Source organism: Osmerus eperlanus, chromosome 7 (genome assembly GCF_963692335.1).
Source record: "Osmerus eperlanus chromosome 7, fOsmEpe2.1, whole genome shotgun sequence".
Taxonomy (NCBI): Eukaryota; Metazoa; Chordata; class Actinopteri; order Osmeriformes; family Osmeridae; genus Osmerus; species Osmerus eperlanus.
The window spans coordinates 8,680,123-8,698,096 of NC_085024.1; the positions used below are offsets into that span (position 1 = coordinate 8,680,123).

Sequence of the window (17,974 nt, forward strand, 5' to 3'; positions counted from 1 at the left end):
AATCTGTCGCAATACGACGGTGGGTCACAATGACTGATGGGTCAGAATGACCCGAAGATAACACAAGGGTTAAGACAGTCACCCCCGTCACCCTGTGCGACTCCCCAGTCAACACTGTGGAGTCCTTACGCTTCCTGGGCACAATCCTCTCCCAAGACCTCAAGTGGGAACTGAACATCAGCTCCCTCACCAAGAAAGCATAACAGAGGATGTACTTCCTACGGCAGCTGAAGAAATTCAACCTGCCAAAGACAATGATGGTGCACTTCTACACAGCCATCATTGAGTCCATCCTCACCTCCTCCATCACCATCTGGTACACTTTTGCCACTGCCAAGGACAAGAGCAGACTGCAGCGTATCATCCGCACTGCTGAGAAGGTGATCGGCTGCAATCTGCCTACCCTCGAGGACCTGCACACCTCGAGGACCCCGAGGCGAGCAAGGAAGATTGTGGTCGACTCCTCCCAGCCTGGACGCACTGTTTCAGCCACTCCCCTCCGGCAGAAAGCTGCGGTCCATCAGGACCAAAACCTCACGCCACAAAGTTTCTTCCCATCCGTTGCTGGCCTCTTCAACAAGGCCAAGGACTCACACTGACTTGACCACTTATCACTTTATCTGCACCTTGCCATATTGCCCTATTTGTACTATAGCCATTTTATATTTTATTTCATTCTAAATCTTTTACATTTTTAGCCCCTTAGTATGAGTTCAACTTGTACACTTCTTATTTAAGATTCTTATATGTTTAATGTGTGCACCTTCCTGCCACAGTAAATTCCTTGTCTGTGTGATGTTTCTTGGCGAATAAAACCCATTCTGAAAAGTATTAATAATTGAAAGACGTAGAAACAGAAAAAAGTTTGAACAGTGAAGAGCATTGGCCAATTGGATTGATTCCTTGTTTCTTGTAACGTAGTAACCGTTGGTCATTGTCAACATTTCTAACCTAGAATCTATGTTTCAGTATCAAGATGGAGAAACTAATCATGTGTGCCTGCACACCCAGTCCTGTTCAGACACTGAATTTAAAGATGACATAAATATAATAATCCATGGTGCAGGTTTGCCGATGTTGTCGTTGTCCCTGGTGAGTTTTTTAATACTTTTAAATTCAATCTCGTCACATTAAGTGACTTTGTTGTGCAACTGCAAAAGCTACTCCAACTCTGATTAAAATGTTGCTGTTTCTGCTGCAATAAGGTTGAACTATTGTGGGTATTAGATAAGGTCATGTTACATCTAGCCAGCGGATCATATATGTCAAAGTGGTATTTGTACACAGGGATTTTCCTGCATAGAGAAAATTTTGGTGCGCGCCAAAGCCGTTTTCCCGAGCGCCAATGACAAATCCCGAGCGCCAAAGGCAAAAAAAAGTCAGCGATGAAGAAAAGAAAAAAAGCTGTGTTCATCACGCGTGCAATGCATGTCAGCGAATATGTTCTCAATAGTATGTTTCAAGTAGGCTACAGCCGAACCCTCGTTCTGTTTTGATCAATAGTAATCGAGTTGATAAGCGTGTCTTCTTGTCTGATCAATACGCAACTGTGAGTTGCGCGAATGGACAGAGTGGCCACTAAACTGTCGTTCCGCTGCGAGGGCCAGCCCAACGTGCACAAATACACCTGTACAAATGCAAATGAAATTTCCACTCAAAATGCTGACAAAAGTTTGATTACGATTTCCAACGCAGCCTCCATTGGTATTCTTAACCTGGTATTCTTAACCTGGAATGTGTTTCCAGTGTTTCCTCTATGGCTAAATTTCTGCCGCCACGGTATCAGAAATCAGGCTGTACAAAATCTTAGGCCGTCTATCAGGAGTGATTGTTAGAGTGCATGTCGAAGAATTGCACGGACACGCTTCACGATTGCGTGTGTGCGTCCTTGAGAACTGTAAGTCGTATAACTTATGTTGTCAGATCATTTAAGCCTGTTATTGTATAAGTCTATAGTTCTTGCAAATTTAAATCAAGTTAACTGGTGATTTTCGTTGTTTGTAATCTTCCCCTGCTAGCTAAATTGCACATGTCTGTTGATTCGATAGCGATTGCTGCCCTTGCTCAGGTTTGTATTTTAGGTCCATCATTATTATGCTGAAGTAGTTTTAATTAATAAAAAGTGGGTTTATTGTTATTATTTGCTATAGAATGCTTAGCCTATCAAGATCAAATGAAGCAGGCAGTGTACATGCTTCAGAGTGGCCTACCTTAATCGATAGACTAGGCTACTGACCATTTACAATAAGTTGTTACGTTTTAATTGGCAGCATTTATGCCATTTAGAACATACTTTATGAGTGTAAGGTGTCTAAGTAGCCTAACTTTATTGCTTTAGGGGAAATAGGACAAAAATATGTGCAATATTACATTAGCTATTAGACTATTACATAACCTGTTCCGAAATATAGGTTTAGTTTCGGCGGGGGGGGGGGGGGGGTGGGATGCAAAACACCTGGGAATAAATACATTGATTGGGAATAAATACATTGATTAAAAAAAATATATATATATACACATTTTTGGAGCACCGAAGACCCATTTTGACCCAGGAAAAAAACTGGTACAGACTGTATTAACACCGTAGGCGTGAATAATGCATGCGTGGTCATAATCATCGTCCATCTTTAGCCGAAGCGAAGCTAGAGAGGATTCAATGGGAGACTTCCTACAGTAAGCTAGATCTACTGCTTCAAATTGAAAACGGAGACGATATTTTGATTACAGACAAGTTAATTATCCTCTGTTGTCAATATCGCCAATAAAAAGTAAATACTGTTAAGAAGCATTTGTTTGTAGGTAACCAACGATAGACGTAGCTAGCTATGTAACCTGGTTTCGCCATTGCCCACACATTTATGTAATATCAACTCTAACATGGCCTGTATCTTGTATTGAAAGTGCTCGAAAATTAGCTCGTCTAATGTATGGTGGACTGAGAAAACATATTTGTTAGTCAAAGCGGAGCGAGCGGATGTTGTGGGAGAATTCCTACTGTGTTAGATTTACTGCTTCAAATTGAAAACGGAGAAGAGAGTTCAAGACAAGTTTCTTAACATCTGTGTTCAATATTGTCAATTAAAAGTAAAAACTTTTCAGTTACGAAGCATTTGTTCGTAGTAACGCCAGCTCCAGTAAACCTTTCGTGACCCCGCTTTGGCTGTTCGTGACGGTCGGCTATGACAGTGTTGAGCCTCGATTTGCAGATTTCTGTGAAACTTGCTTAAAGAAAAATGATCTAGCTAGATTATGTACACTTTAAGCTCAATGTACATACCTTCTTTGGCCAATTTGGTCGATTGTGGAAAAAAGTAGAACCGTTTTTAGTTATGGAGAGCCATCGCGCTAGCTTGGAATTGCGTTATCCCACTCATCACTTCAGTGGTCATAACTTTTAAACAAAATAGTTTATCTTAAATCTGTCTGCTGTTCTGAATTCACGACAAAATTACGCACATTTCATACACTCTAACCTGTCCTCTATCTTGTATTGAAAGTGGTTAGAAATGAGGTTTAAAAAAAAGAAAAGTATTGACGACGGAGAAGATTTTTGTCAGAATGCCTCTGTGAAATCGTCTTGATAAAGGATGATTTGTCTAACATAATCATATAAATATTTACATCATTAGAAAGCCCTACATCTTGTCTTCAAAATGGTATAAACAGTTCAGGTATATTATTTGAAAAAGTCTGCATATTCAGGCAGGAAAGTGTTAAAGTGTCAAAAATTGACACGGTGAGAAACAGTTTGGAATGGACTTGAACATTCTGAACCATTGAAACCCATTCATTTTTCTTAGCACTTTAAACTTTAATATCTTAAACTTTTATCAGTGAGAAAGTTATCAGTGAGAAAAGCAATAGCACACTAGAGCAGTTCAGACTTTATCAAATGAAGTTTGAACTGTGTTTCTAGCTTAAACGGTGTGAAACTAGTAGGCAACGGAAAAAAGTGGGAGGAAAATTAAGAAGAAGTATGCAGAACTAGAGAGGGTACAATTTCTGGGGAAATTGTAGGGTATGCTTGCTTGCCTCGGTTGCAGGTGGGTCCGTCCTCTAAGTTTTTCCCTTCTAGTGATATTTTCAAGCATTTAGCCTATTCATATTGCATATTTCATTAAGAACACCCTTTGAAACAGCTGCGAACCCCCTTTGAAACAAGCTACTGTAACAACGTCGTCACTGGCAGTGTATTTCAGATGGAATCGCGATTCAAACAGTACCGTCTGCTAACTGAAAATATGCCCCCCAAAACGTAAATAAGTTTGACATTAATGTAGGGGGAAATAGCTAATTCAAAATAAGTTTGCTAGAGGCAAGATAGCTGCTGTTGCTCCACATTTCACTGTTTGAAAGCGCCGGTGTTGGACCGAATTCTCACTCCCCTGCAGAATCCCACTCCCTGACGCGTGAACATGCACTGCCTTCCTTGCGTATTGCTAGTTGTAGTTTGACAAACCGAGGCGATTTTTACAAGCCTAGGTTCCCTCGTCTTACAGTGCGTTCACACTGCAGCGACGCGAATCGCTTGCCATCGCTCGCCTTCCTACAGTTCACCACGCTCTGGGGCGTTTCAAACAGATTAATGTAGAATGTAGTTCTCTAAAGTCACTGTTGTAGTTGTCATGGCCAAGTGTGCAGACTTGGGTTTACGTACTCGCAACATCGATCAAAATACAACTTGTATACAAAATACAAAACTGTTTAACCTTTTCATGTTCCTGTTAAATTTGCCTGAAAACGCCTAAACAGCATACCCAAAGTAAATTGGAAGCTGTTCTTGAACCATTTGGAGTACATGCATGTAAATGATCTCTTTTGAAAGCTGACACTCTGAAGTTATGTCCCCTGTTGTCAGGACCCCTGTCAGTCCTTCTAGTGTTGAGTAATAGAAGCTTGAACACAAGGAAAGTGAAAATTTCTATTTCCGCCTAGATTTTGTTTTGAAAACAGAGGCCTGAAGAGGCCTAGAGGTGGTAGGTATTATCTGGAAGACTAAATTGGACCACAGGTTGAAGCCTTACCCAATTCAAATCAAAAGTCAAACATAATACCACAATATATTCATATTTGACACATGTTTTTATAAGAGTACATCCAGGAATTTTCTAAAAGGGTCTTTTGGAGACTCCAAAATGACCCTTTGTAACCAAGGTCAAGGTCAAATAAAAAGGTATTATTTTTCATAATTGTTATCTCTGGCCCATCTCTGGTACTTAGAAATATCATATATAATAGCTAAATCCCTAATTAGTAATACTGAAACACAAAAACTGAAGCATGAACACATTGGAGTGCTTTATCTGATTCCAAGGATTGGCGCACAAAGAACACTGATTCTGTCAACCATATTGCGCAATCGACTGTTATTTTGAAGGCTCCACAGACGCATACAAATGAGGTATTGGCATTTTCAGCTAGCTGTCAGCTACAAGGCTAACGAGCTAATTTCAGAGCCAGTCGAAGCCAGTTCGAGAAATTTGTTTAGAACGAGTGTGGGGGGGGGGGGGCGGGGGGGGGCAGGACGCACAGACCTAGTTGGCTTTAGAGGGCTGTCAACGGGGCATGGAAGCTCCTATTGGGTCGAACAAGGTGTCAATCAAAAGGGGAGGGTTCAACGGACATTTTGAGACCTTCATTTTGTAAATACTCCGTTGATAAATCGGAGAAAATAACACTTTTATGTGAACAAGTTGTTTCTTCCGTCGGCTAACTTGCATAATGAAACAAAGGATAATGGCTATTCATGAACGTAAAACATTGTATTTGGACGAATTACTTTACATGGTTAGATACTTTGAACCCTTGGGACTTACGCAGATCAAGTTTTGATGGCATGATTTGCACACCTGGACCTATTTGAACAACTTAGGGTGAGTACAACTTTTTTCTTTGGCATTGTTGAAGGAATGTTCACCGGAAAAAGACGTTGACTTTGCTTGCTATTGCGACTTGATCTTGAATTGGTTTATTTCAATGGAAGCACAAGAATCGTAGCTTTCCAACGATGTATAACATGTGTAGCGTCTAAAAAATATATTTTTTAGAATTTAGTGCGTCGTAACTGAGGAAGGGGGAGGCAGCATTTTTGTCTCGCGGGCGAAACAGGAGCGTAAACAGGTTAATAGACATACACGTTAACATGTGTAAAAAACTTTTCATTATATTACTCGAAGTCTCTGCTAATCTGTCGATACAGATATCTGAAAATACGATACAGTAGGGAGTTCCAGCCGGGCTAGCTAACTAGTTACCACAGAACGAAGTTACGTAATGTGACTAGACTGAATTTGAAAGTACAAGCACCAACAACTTCGGCAACCTTGCGCCATGCATCGTTTAACCCTTGTGCTGCCTTCGGGTCACATGACCCAAAGGTTCACAACGAACCATCGTTGTGTTTACCCAATTTTACCCAATACAAAAACAAATAAAAAGTATTTTCTTTTAACCTTCGCGATGTGGGGGGTCTGAGACAGCCCGACGGTTAAAAGAAAATGCTTCACTTTGTTTTTGTATGCTGTAAAGTTGTCGCAATACGATGGTGGGTCACAATGACTGATGGGTCAGAATGACCCGAAGATAACACAAGGGTTAAAAAAAATTAACATCTGTACGAATACAGCTATGTATCGTACAGGACTGGGTAAGCAGCCACACAAACAATGAGTTTCTCCTCCACCTTGAAACCTAGAGAGCTAGAAATGTTTACCATGGTTGCTATGTTACGAGAAACAAGAAAACACTCCGATTGGCCATCGCTAGCGAAAATCGCTCCTCATTTACATAAAGTTGAGAAAATCTCAACTCGGCCGCGTCGCGTCGTAACCACAATGCACCACGCAAGCGATTTGCCTGGCTCCATAGAAAATGAATGGAAAACATGTCGATCGCATCGCGTCGCTGCAGTGTGAACGCACTGTAGGCTTTGAGGAAACTGTCAGTAGGCTCTTTAATTCATGTTTCATCAAAATATAAGTTATGTTGTGCTGCACTTGAGAGCCTATACGATTTGTATGTCGTGCTACTCGTAAAATCCGAATGATTGTCTCAAGAAAATAGACGTAGGCCTACTTTGGAGCTGCACTTGAAAAACAATGTTGATGTCGATGTTTTGCTACACTGTCCTATTATCGGAATGAGGGTAATATGTGAATTATGTTGTAGTTGCTGTTATGTCACTGTCTGGTAAAAGCGAGCATCCTTTGTATTCATTTGTACGAATCACTTTTAGTAGAACTATTCATTTCTGATTCTTGATTATGTTGTACTTGCTGTTATAGGTATACTTACTAAATGCACTATATGCCAATTAATTGTCATATAATCGTCTGGTAAATGAGTATAGCTACATTATTTTACAAATGTAGGCTATATAAAAAGGCCCCTGCTCACAGGTCCCTCCTACCAGAATTCAACTTCTATTTCCCTCTCAGTAAACTACTTGCCACACAACTGTTTTGTGTTTACAATCATATCCATTTTATAGATCCTGCTTCCCACAGCCTAGTTTGTGTCTTCTAACTTGCAATGTACAGTGCTTGGTTTTAATACCTGATAAGCCAAGCCTGGACCTTCCCTTTGTGAACGGCTAGTGAAAAACATCTAATAAATGATGACATTTTGATTGGTTCCATCACATTTATTTTAAACAAAAAACTATAACGATATATTTAACAAAAGGTAGAAAAAAAGAAAGAAAGTGATCATTTAAATAAGAGTTTTAATAAGTTTGAGGCTTGATCATGTTTACAGCAGTCAGCACAGACATATTCATCTCAGTTGGATTTTAGCACAACAGTGATGGAACCTTCTGAGGCAGCTGGCACAGCCAACCTGAGATTTTGGATAAACATTAAGATTAATTTGGGGAATGATAATGAATGATCAAACATTAGGAATGGCAAAAACTGTCACTGTCACCTATAATAACATTACCACTTATACAAAGAAATACCAATGCTTCATTATAAATGTGTCTAGTAGTGAAAAAAGTATTGTATTCAATACCAGTTGACAAGCTATTACCCAGTTAGTGTCGCCATCCAGATTGTCCACATCCCCGCATAGTTGGGGTGTTTCAGATATTATAGCCCCAAGATATGGGGGGGGGGGGAGGATTTCGGCAGGTATGAAAAACAGTGTTGCCAAAATCGTACTCCCCTTCTAACTTTTACATTTATGCAACTAGTATCAAAAGCTTTTTATGGCACGCTCTACAGGGCATGAGGAGCCACCAAAATAATTTGGGGGGGTGTCAGATCTTATAGTCCCAAGATATGGGGTGGGGAGGATTTCGGCAGGTATGATGAACAGTGTTGCCAAAATCCTACTCCCCTTCTAACTTTTACATTTATGCAACTAGTATCAAAAGCTTTTTATGGCACACTCTACAGGGCATGAGGAGCCACCAAAAATATTTGGGGGGGGGGGGGGGGGTGTCAGATCTTATAGTCCCAAGATATGGGGGGGGAGGATTTCGGCAGGTATGATGAACAGTGTTGTCAAAATCCTACTCCCCCAGTAAGTTAAAAAGAAATACTGAATTGCTGCCTTATTAAATAGTTGATTCAAGTAGCAGTTGGTTTTTAGGATTGTTAAATTGGTGAGGTAGCGTGCGAGATAAAGACAACTCATACACATTAGTAGGGATGGGTATCGAGAAACGGTTCTTGTTTAGAACCGGTTCCCAGTGAATCGATTTCTTGGAATCGTTAGCAAAATTCCTTAACGATTCTGTTAACGATTCTCTGTGCCGTTAAACAATTAAAATGCTAAGTTTAATAATGGATTAAAAATCGATATGCTCAGTTTAACCCTTGTGCTGCCTTCGGGTCACATGACCCAAAGGTTCATAACGAACCATCATTGTGTTTACCCAGTTTTACCCAATACAAAAACTAATAAAAATAATTTTCTTTTAACCTTTGCAATGTGGGGGGTCTGAGACAGCCCAACGGTTAAAAGAAAATGCTTCACTTTGTTTTTGTATGAGGTAAATTTGTCGCAATACAACGGTGGGTCACACGGCTGATGGGTCAGAATGACCCGAAGATAACACAAGGGTTAATAATGGGAGACGCGAACGTCTGTCTGAATAAACTATAAAAGTTCACACAGACAGACTGCAGCAAACATGGCCACTAGGAAGAAGCGTTCTAAAGTTTGGTTGTATTTCACATGACAAAATGACAACAACGCCACTTGTAACGCGTGTAAAAAGTCTATTTCGTCGAAGGGAGGAAATACTACAAATATAAAGAAGCATTTGAACACACAGCATGGAATTAAGTTACTGGAACGTCATGTGTTCGATGCATGCAGCAGCGCAGCTAACGTTCGTGCTTCATCTCTAACTATCTAAGGTAGAGCTAAACTGCTCAAAAGTGATCACAACCACTTACTGTGTGAAGCAATTTGCCTTTATTGTGTGTAGTCGATCTAGTTATCTTCTGTCCCGTCGTTTGAAGCATACATTTTAGCTCCGGCATTCGTCTCCCATTAGTATTGATCTTATTGATAATTTCACGTTATCGGGGCGGCGTGTGTTATCAGCAAACGTTCGCATGTCGCATTATTAAACTTAGCATTTTTTTACTTTTTAATAGTCCTGTTAAATGTGCCTGAAAACGCCTAAACAACATACCCAAAGTACATTGAAAGCTGTTGTTGAACCATTTGGAGTACATGCATGTAAATGGTCTCTTTTGAAAGGTGACACTGAAGTTATTTCTCCTGTTGTTATGATCCCTGTAAGTTCTACTGGTGTTGAGTAATAGAAGCTTGAACACAAGGAAACTGAAAGTTTCTATCTCCGACTAGATTTTGTTTTGAAAACAGAGGCCTGAAGAGGCCTAGAGGTGGTAGGTATTAGCTCATTTCAGAGCCAGTCAAAGCCAGTTTGAGAAATTAGTTTAGAACGAGTGTGTGTGTGGGGGGGTGCAGGACGCACAGACCTATGGCTGTAGAGGGGAACATCGATAAGAGAATCGATAAGGAATCAAATCTATGAGCAGGAATTGATAAGGAGTCGGAATCGTTAAAATCTTATCAATACGCATCCCTACACATTAGCCTACTGCAATGCATACAAGGTGAAAATAATGGGGCATTTAGTTGTATTAAACATAGATAAACACAGCTCTATTTGAACATTTCAGGGAATTCAGTTATATTATACTGTTTCTAAAACGCATTGTGAAATGCACTGTTGTGCAAATGCGACGTTTCACAACTGATTACGTAGGATAATGTCTGCGGATTGAAAAACATCTGATTGCTGTTCTGCTACAGGGCAAACTGTTAACTCCTTAATGGAGAAAGTGTTTGTCATTTCACTAACGGATTTACAAAATTAAGCTGAGTTGTGGGTTTTATTCATTTTAATTAAGTGAAAGATTGAGCACTCTTGAAGAAGAAAATTCAAATGCAAATAGGATGATTGATTACTAATTTCATTTATGAGTCAAATAATGCATACACATTCTTAAAATGAAAAAGCATTTCTGCAAATGCATTTTAATTTTGGTCACGATTTGCTTCCATACTAAACTGTGCAACGGGGGGAGTGTAAATAAAAATACAAGCAACTCAATCGCTACCAAGACGAAACTTTTGACACCTAGGTTGTCTATGTAGTCCAAATATTGACTGAGGCTTAGGGGGGCAAAAATAAATAATAATAATAAATATATATGTGAGAGAAGAGAGGGTACAATTTCTGGGGAAATTGTAGGGTGTGCTTGCTTGCGTCGGTTGCACAGGGGTCCGTGTTTGAATGACATTTTTACAACTGATATTTCTGTATATTTTATATAAAAATGCATACTTATTATTTATAAAGATTACATAGATTTAACAGCTTTTTTTTTTTTTTGCTGCTCATTTACAACTGAAAATACAGGTGAAGTGTAGAATGAAATAGATGACTTCTAATTTCCCCTGCAAGAGGCAGCCTCATCGTTGAATCAAAACGAATAAATTTGGCAGACCGGTGTAAAAATGGACCTAATCTCTATGACTTAAACGTCATTTTAAGTTTTTCCCTTCTCGTGATATTTTCAGGCATTTAGCCTACTCATTGCATTCATTCATTAATAAAGAACCCCTTTGAAGATTATTCTACGACGTTACCGGCAGTAGAAGATGGAATCGCGATTCAAACAGTACCATCTGCTAACTGAAAATATGCCCCCCAAAACGTAAATAAGCTTGACATTTATTTAGTGGAAAATCGCTCATTCATAAAAAGCTCACTGGTAGCGATCATTGTTAGTAACAACGCAAAATGCGATATAGCCCTGTGTGAAGCTGCCCCGGTAAATTGTACGACTACAGTACAGTAGGCTACTAGACTACTGCTGTGTTCGTCTTGGAAGCGATTGCGTTAGTTGAATTGGATTTAACGTTCCATTGTACGGTTTAGGCTGAAATTAATTATTTTCATGAACAGATTGACAAAGTTTAGGCTGTGGCAATGAAGTTCAGGTTAGTAGTTAGATAGACTTTTGATTTAAGTAAGGGGAGTGCCGAACATGTTCTTTCGCCGTTTGACTTACTAAAAAGCTGTGTAGTTAGATGTTTTTGTAGTGTCTCGCGTAGGCTACAGCGTTGCAGTGAGCGACACTGGTTTGAAACCACAGGTAATGATAATTTCACCCACAAATTGTTTACTTGTAATCTAATGTCATAATAAATCCTACAACGAAAATGTATTTGTGAGGAATGTTTATTTTAACGATTGAAAACAGATGCATCATAGACCACTGTATTATGTGTTGCCCGGGCAACAGAGGCTAATGTCATGATGCTAATACTTCAGTGAAATAGTAGACTACTGTTTCCGAAAGTAGATGTACTTCCTTAATAATATAAGCTTATATTGTACATTACACATCACAATTGTGTGTCATATCACAAAGTAAAATTTGTAAATAGTTATCACCCTGGCCTCTTTGCTTGTGGCGTTTCTGTAGCTGCCTTGCAGTAAAGCTATAGTTAGCCTAGCTATCTCCCAGAAGTTAACGAGCTGCTAAACTAATATTCTGCTAGAGGTAGTCACGCGAGTTTTCGTGACGTTAGTAGCGTCATTGACTGTGGCTAGCAATTTAGCCACCGTTAGCTTCACTTTTCGCCACAAAAACGTAATTTCTACTTAAACCTTGCAACGGAACGTAAATACAAATACAAGCAACTCAATCGCTACCAAGACAAAACTTTTGACACCTAGGTTGTCTATGTAGTCCAAATATTGACGAAGACTTAGGGGTGGGAAAATAAATAATAAATATATATGTGAGAGAACAAAGGTTGTGCTCTTGCCGAAGGCAAGCACACATCACCTTGAGGGTTTAGGTTGGTTGAGGGGCAGTTCTATGGGCGTATGTGAAGCCCTCTGTGACATGCTTGCGTGTAAAAAGGGCTATACAAATAAATTTGATTTGATTTGAAGCACACCCAATAATAGTAAAGAAAAGGTAGAAACACAAGTTCAAGTGTATCAAGGTATCAAGTTAGTTACTGTCTGAAAAAAACGGGAATGTTTGGCTGCTGGTCCAGTTTTGTCCGCTTTTTAGGTAACCTCAAATCCTCCATTACTACCTCCTCTCCAACAAGTTAACTAACGTTACTTTCTTTGCGCTCAACTGTCTGACGAAAATGTGTCAGGTAACCATGACAACGCAGAACGACGCAAGGTGGATTCAAACGAAATCACACAAGTGTACAATTAGGAGGGGGGATTCACACACTTATGTTTTTCTTAACAAACGGAAATAAAGACATGACAAGAGACCGATCCATTGACAGGGTTCATTAATGGAGAACATATATTTTACATATTTTCTGCTGCATATTGGGGGGGACAGATTGGTATTTTCTCAATATTGGGGGGGACACGACACCCAAAGACCTGGTTAACCCTTGTGTTATCTTCGGGTCATTCTGACCCATCAGTCATTGTGACCCACCGTCGTATTGCGACAAATTTACCGCATACAAAGACAAAGTGAAGCATTTTCTTTTAACAGCTAGGCTGTCTCAGACCCCCCACATTGCAAAGGTTAAAAGAAAATTATTTTAATTTGTTTTTGTATTGGGTAAAATTGGGTAAACACAACGATGGTTCGTTATGAACCTTTGGGTCATGTGACCCGAAGGCAGCACGAGGGTTAAGCCCTTGATTGTAACCATGAGTTAAATGACTGTTACGTTTGATAAGAAGAGCTGGATTAAAGCAACATGAGACCATACGCAGGAATTAACTTCTTTCAGCTAATAATACGTGTCACTTGGCGAGGGCCCCCGTTCTCGTCAAGTGATGCAAGATCGGTGGCGTTGGAGGGGCCCCTAAACATATAAATATTATAGTAAATCATAGTAAATGGACATTTATTAAGTTTACTTCTTGAAGTACTTACATTAATTGAAAGTGCACTTGAAAGTCTTCCAAAGTATATTTTGAAGTACTTTAGGAAGTATACTTCATGAACTAAAAGTGCACTACACAGGCTACTTTACAGTATTCAAAAGTAAACTTCAAATACACTATAAGTGTACTTTAAAGTGTACTAAATGACCTAAAAAGTGTTTTTTGTAAGGGTAGGCTACTGCTTGTACTGTTTACTGCGTTTACTGTTTTGACATATTATCTTAACAATAAATTAGGTAATCTGGCTTTCATAACTCAGTGCCGAGTCTCTTACTGACATCACCGCACGTCACTGGTTGTGGGGTATGTGAGTGGAAATACATCCAACATGCTTACGCATATAACGCATTTGGCGTGTGCTAAATGACTAAAAATATCCGACGCCATCACCCAGGTGTTCCAATCACTGGAACGAGACAAAAAAAAACTGTCCAACTTCTCCTCCCTACAGTGCTTAACCAGCCATTAGATACACATACAAATAGGGCCAAAAAAAGACCGTATTCACTCGTAGAGGAACTTGATTTGTTTAGCTTTTCCCTCAGTTGTACCGAACTCGTACCGAACTGTGATGTCTGAACCGCGGTATGAACCGAACCTTGACTTCAGTGTACCGTTCCACCCCTAAAATATACAGTCCGCCACTGAAACGAAAGCCATGAAAAGAGTGTGACACCCCTCTTGATATTAGGTTACGGTACAAATTAAATTTCCCTTGACTTACAATTCCATTGGACAAGACCACAGAGTGGGAGGTGGACCCAGTCACTCATTCAAGCACAAGGCAACCTCAAACCATGACAGATAGGCTAATCTTACATGGGCTGAAGCGTACACCAAGCAGACCATTGTCTAAACTGGGGATGACGTTGGGGTCACAGCCCCGTAGGGGTCACAGCCCCCTGGGTGTAGAGTCATACAGGGCAATAGGCATTTTTGCACGATGGGGTTGGGTCTGGGAAATGACTGTGCAAACATGGGCCAAGCAGCTTCCCCACTGGCACCACTGGCATTGTTCCCCCTAATCCTCCAAAGAGCCACAGTCAAACCCCCTGCGTGCCACAGTCCCTAGTGAAAACACCACGGGCAGGCTTTTGGGGGATGCAAAGCTCCATGACTAAACAGAGACACTAGTTTGTTCATCAGATTTAGTCCACTGTCAAACAACAGGAAAGTGGGCCTCCTAGACATTGAGAGGGATTTGACCCCACAGTTGCATGACATGCAACACTGGTCTTGCTTATGGTCAGTATGACACACACTCACACAAAAGGTGCACAGGCAAGGCTATGACACATTCAAGATTAAGGATCAGGTTTACACATCAATAAACCGGGAAATCAAGGCTCAGCAAACAGGCAGGCAACATAATTCAGAATAATCATCTGGAAGGGAATTGGAAGGGAATAGTAAAATAGTCAGACCTGCAAACATAGGCTCATGTTTGTTGCAGAATACTCACCTGTCATACTCTGAATTGTCACGGTCACAGCGGGCATCTTTATGCTTCTGCCAGTCTTTGCCGTGTTTACATGTTGTGAGGAGCACCACATCCTCCGAGTTATGGACATGATACAATGCATTCCTTGTGTCTGACCCTATTCCTGTGAGGTACCGTTTCCCCTTAAATACAAGCATATACTTCCTGAAAGGGGGAATGGTATTATATTTTAAAAAACCCCTCTCCCCTCCTGTCCTCGGATGTTCCTTTGAGAAAAGAGGAATAGACACATCAAAGTTGGGTCGGAGGTTTTCCGTGCTAATGCTGGCCTTGGCGAGCATAGCTTCGCCGATGTCAAAGCCTAAGTCTTCTGTGTAGTCAGGCCATGTCCCAGAGTACAAGTTGAAGATAATGTGGTTCTTGCCACCATTCCAAAGAGGCAAGTTTTGTATTTTTGTTTTCAGGTTGTGAACATACTGAGGTGAGAGCTGATCCCTGTCCAAAGTGTCCAAACTCAAGATGAAAAGGCAAGCCTGCCCCGGGTCAGAGGTGTAAAACCGAGAACCCTCAATGGAGGACAAAATATTTTGGTAACTCTCTGAAATTTTCTCCCCCTTTTGCTGAGGGTAAACATAAACTTTAAATCTGTTGTTTTTGCACTTAGAGAAATCAAAACAGGACTCCATTCTGCAGCGTTTCTCAGTGTAGATACCTGGCACAACATCCCTCTTTTGCCTTGGTGATATGTGAACATTGTAGTCTTCGGTCTCCAGTTGATCGAAGGGGCTGAAGGGCTGCAAGGGGCCCATGTTGTGGGGCCACAGCGAGTTGGGGTGGCGGTGCTCATCACCCTGGCTTGTGCCCTCTCTGGATAACGGGACGTGTACCCCTCCAATGTAGAACAAAAGCAAGAGACATGCACCCGTGGAGAACAGAAATAAGTACCGTTTTTTGGCCTGCATGTGTCCTACGGTCAGGGTAGATGTTACCAATAAATCCGACGACTCTCGAAGTTTTACGTTTAATACTTCCAATGGAAAGGCTCCGCCATCCTCCCTCAGTCTGCAAGGGCACGTCTCTCTCCGTCTTCTGATTCCTTACCCCAATCCAACGATCGATAGAGCGCATGTGGGCGATTTTTAATGACCATCTATCTTTATCCTCGTCAATAGATTTGTTCAATAATTCTAGCCATCTGCACTGTGGGGTATCTACCTCTGCCAAATGGTCAGGGATCCTTTTGTTTACCTTTCTTTCCCTAGGTTTTCATCCTCGCTTTTAGGTGTTCGAAGCACTTTCACCTAAAGACTGACTGGTCTGAGTCACTCCGGGTAAAAACTAAATCTAGTAATAGACAAAATATATTTTCTTTACCTTGCTGCTAACTAGCCAAAAAGCTACGTGGAGGCTGACTACTTTTTTGCAAGTGCAGAGGCACGCAATCGAGTAGAACCAACAAAGTCACAACTGAAAACATTCCACCATGTTCCACAAGACCACGTTTCCGACGACATTGAGACAAGAGATAGTTGGAAAGCACTTGTAAAATCAATGTCAAGTTCCCAATGTAGTTCAATAAAGCTATGCAGCTATCTAGGTGTTAGCTAATCGAAAGGAATCATATGTGGCTTCACTTCGATATAGAACAGCTCTCTCGCCGTCTCGCAACCAGAGAAAAACTTAGTCTCTTTGGCCATCGAAAACCATTACTTCGCGTAACTTATTTGTGTGGCTAGGTTTGAACAACATAAAATAAAATGTCCTTTTAAATGTTCAGAAGTAGTAAGATGGTTTTCCAGTAGTTCCCACAGAGCTATTCCATCCCAAAGGTGGTCCAATCCTATGGCAGCCGCTGGTGGTGGTGGTGATGTGACGTCCATCTCCAGCGCAAGGTGCTTCCATCAGTCTCGTCATATCCGAAACAGGCGGAGCTTCCGCAGCACCCATTCTTTTATTTTTATTTTATTTTTTATTTTTTTATTAGCAATTTCAACAATGTGAAATGCAATTGAGTTTACAAGATACAAAAAGTAAAAAAAAAAACAACAACATTTACATTAAGAGTATACATGTATCAATACAAATTAATATAACCAAAATTAACGCTAGGGGATATAAAAGTTTATATAAATATATTTAAATTAGTACAGATTGTTACTGTTTTAATTGCCTTTTGTTTAAGATAATTTTTTATTGAAAAAATATACTGTCTGAGCTCTCCATTCAAAGCAATATAGCAAGGATTTCTTCCCATGAATTTGCATCTATGAATATGATACTTGTCCATAATAATAATAAGATTAATTATGTATACACAAATGTTTTTTCCTGGAACCGTCTGATAGCCCAAACAATACATCCTTCCAAAACAAACAAAAATCTGCCTCAGTATTTTCAGTAACAAACTTACAAATATTTAGCCAAAATTATTTTACAATTGGACAATGCCAGAATAAATGCACAACCGTTTCTTCACATTCATTAAAAAAACTGCAAACAACATCAATGTCTTTCTTAAATCTTTTCTTAATATAGCTTTTTGCTGGATAACATTTATGGATAAGTTTAAATGAAATTTCCTTCACTTTATTTGTGACTAAATATTAATTAGGTAAAAGCAAGACATTCTTCCAAACAATAGACCAATTATTTGTTTGTAAACATTCGGGATGCGCGCGCAGCGTGGTTGCAGAAAACCGGGAAAGGCTAGCATTTACAATGGCGAAAGGACCGCACTGATAATAAAAATAGCCTCGTTAGATTTAAAAAGATTATCGTTTATATTGATTAGATGTGATTATCAAAATGTTTTCCACATATTACAATAGCTTGTCACCCAGTGATAAACACTGTTATTTGACTAAATTGACTTTAGTGAGCAGTGGGATACGTCTTCCAGATCCGTTTGCCATAGCACCGAGTCGATGGTCAAACGATGAAACGAAATGGCCAAGCATCCAGTGGCCAGAGATTTATAATTACCTGATCGACACTCCAAGTGTATATACCCGGGAGAAGTTAAAAGCGTACAAGTCTCTTGATGCATACAACTTTGTTCTGTGTGGTCATGTCCAAGACATAGTATGTCATGATTACCAAGTTCA

General features: G+C 40.1%; 1 protein-coding gene across 1 annotated transcript in view; it reads right to left on the reverse strand.

The window, feature by feature from the left end:
* LOC134022951 (exostosin-1a-like) overlaps positions 1–16,774 on the reverse strand; it is a 66,723-nt gene extending 49,949 nt beyond the window's left edge. The window contains exon 1 of the mRNA XM_062464708.1: positions 14,892–16,774. Coding sequence (XP_062320692.1) covers positions 14,892–15,832 — 941 coding nt within the window. The 5' untranslated portion in view covers positions 15,833–16,774. The remainder of the gene's footprint in view (positions 1–14,891) is intronic.
* Between the last annotated feature and the right edge of the window lie 1,200 nt (positions 16,775–17,974).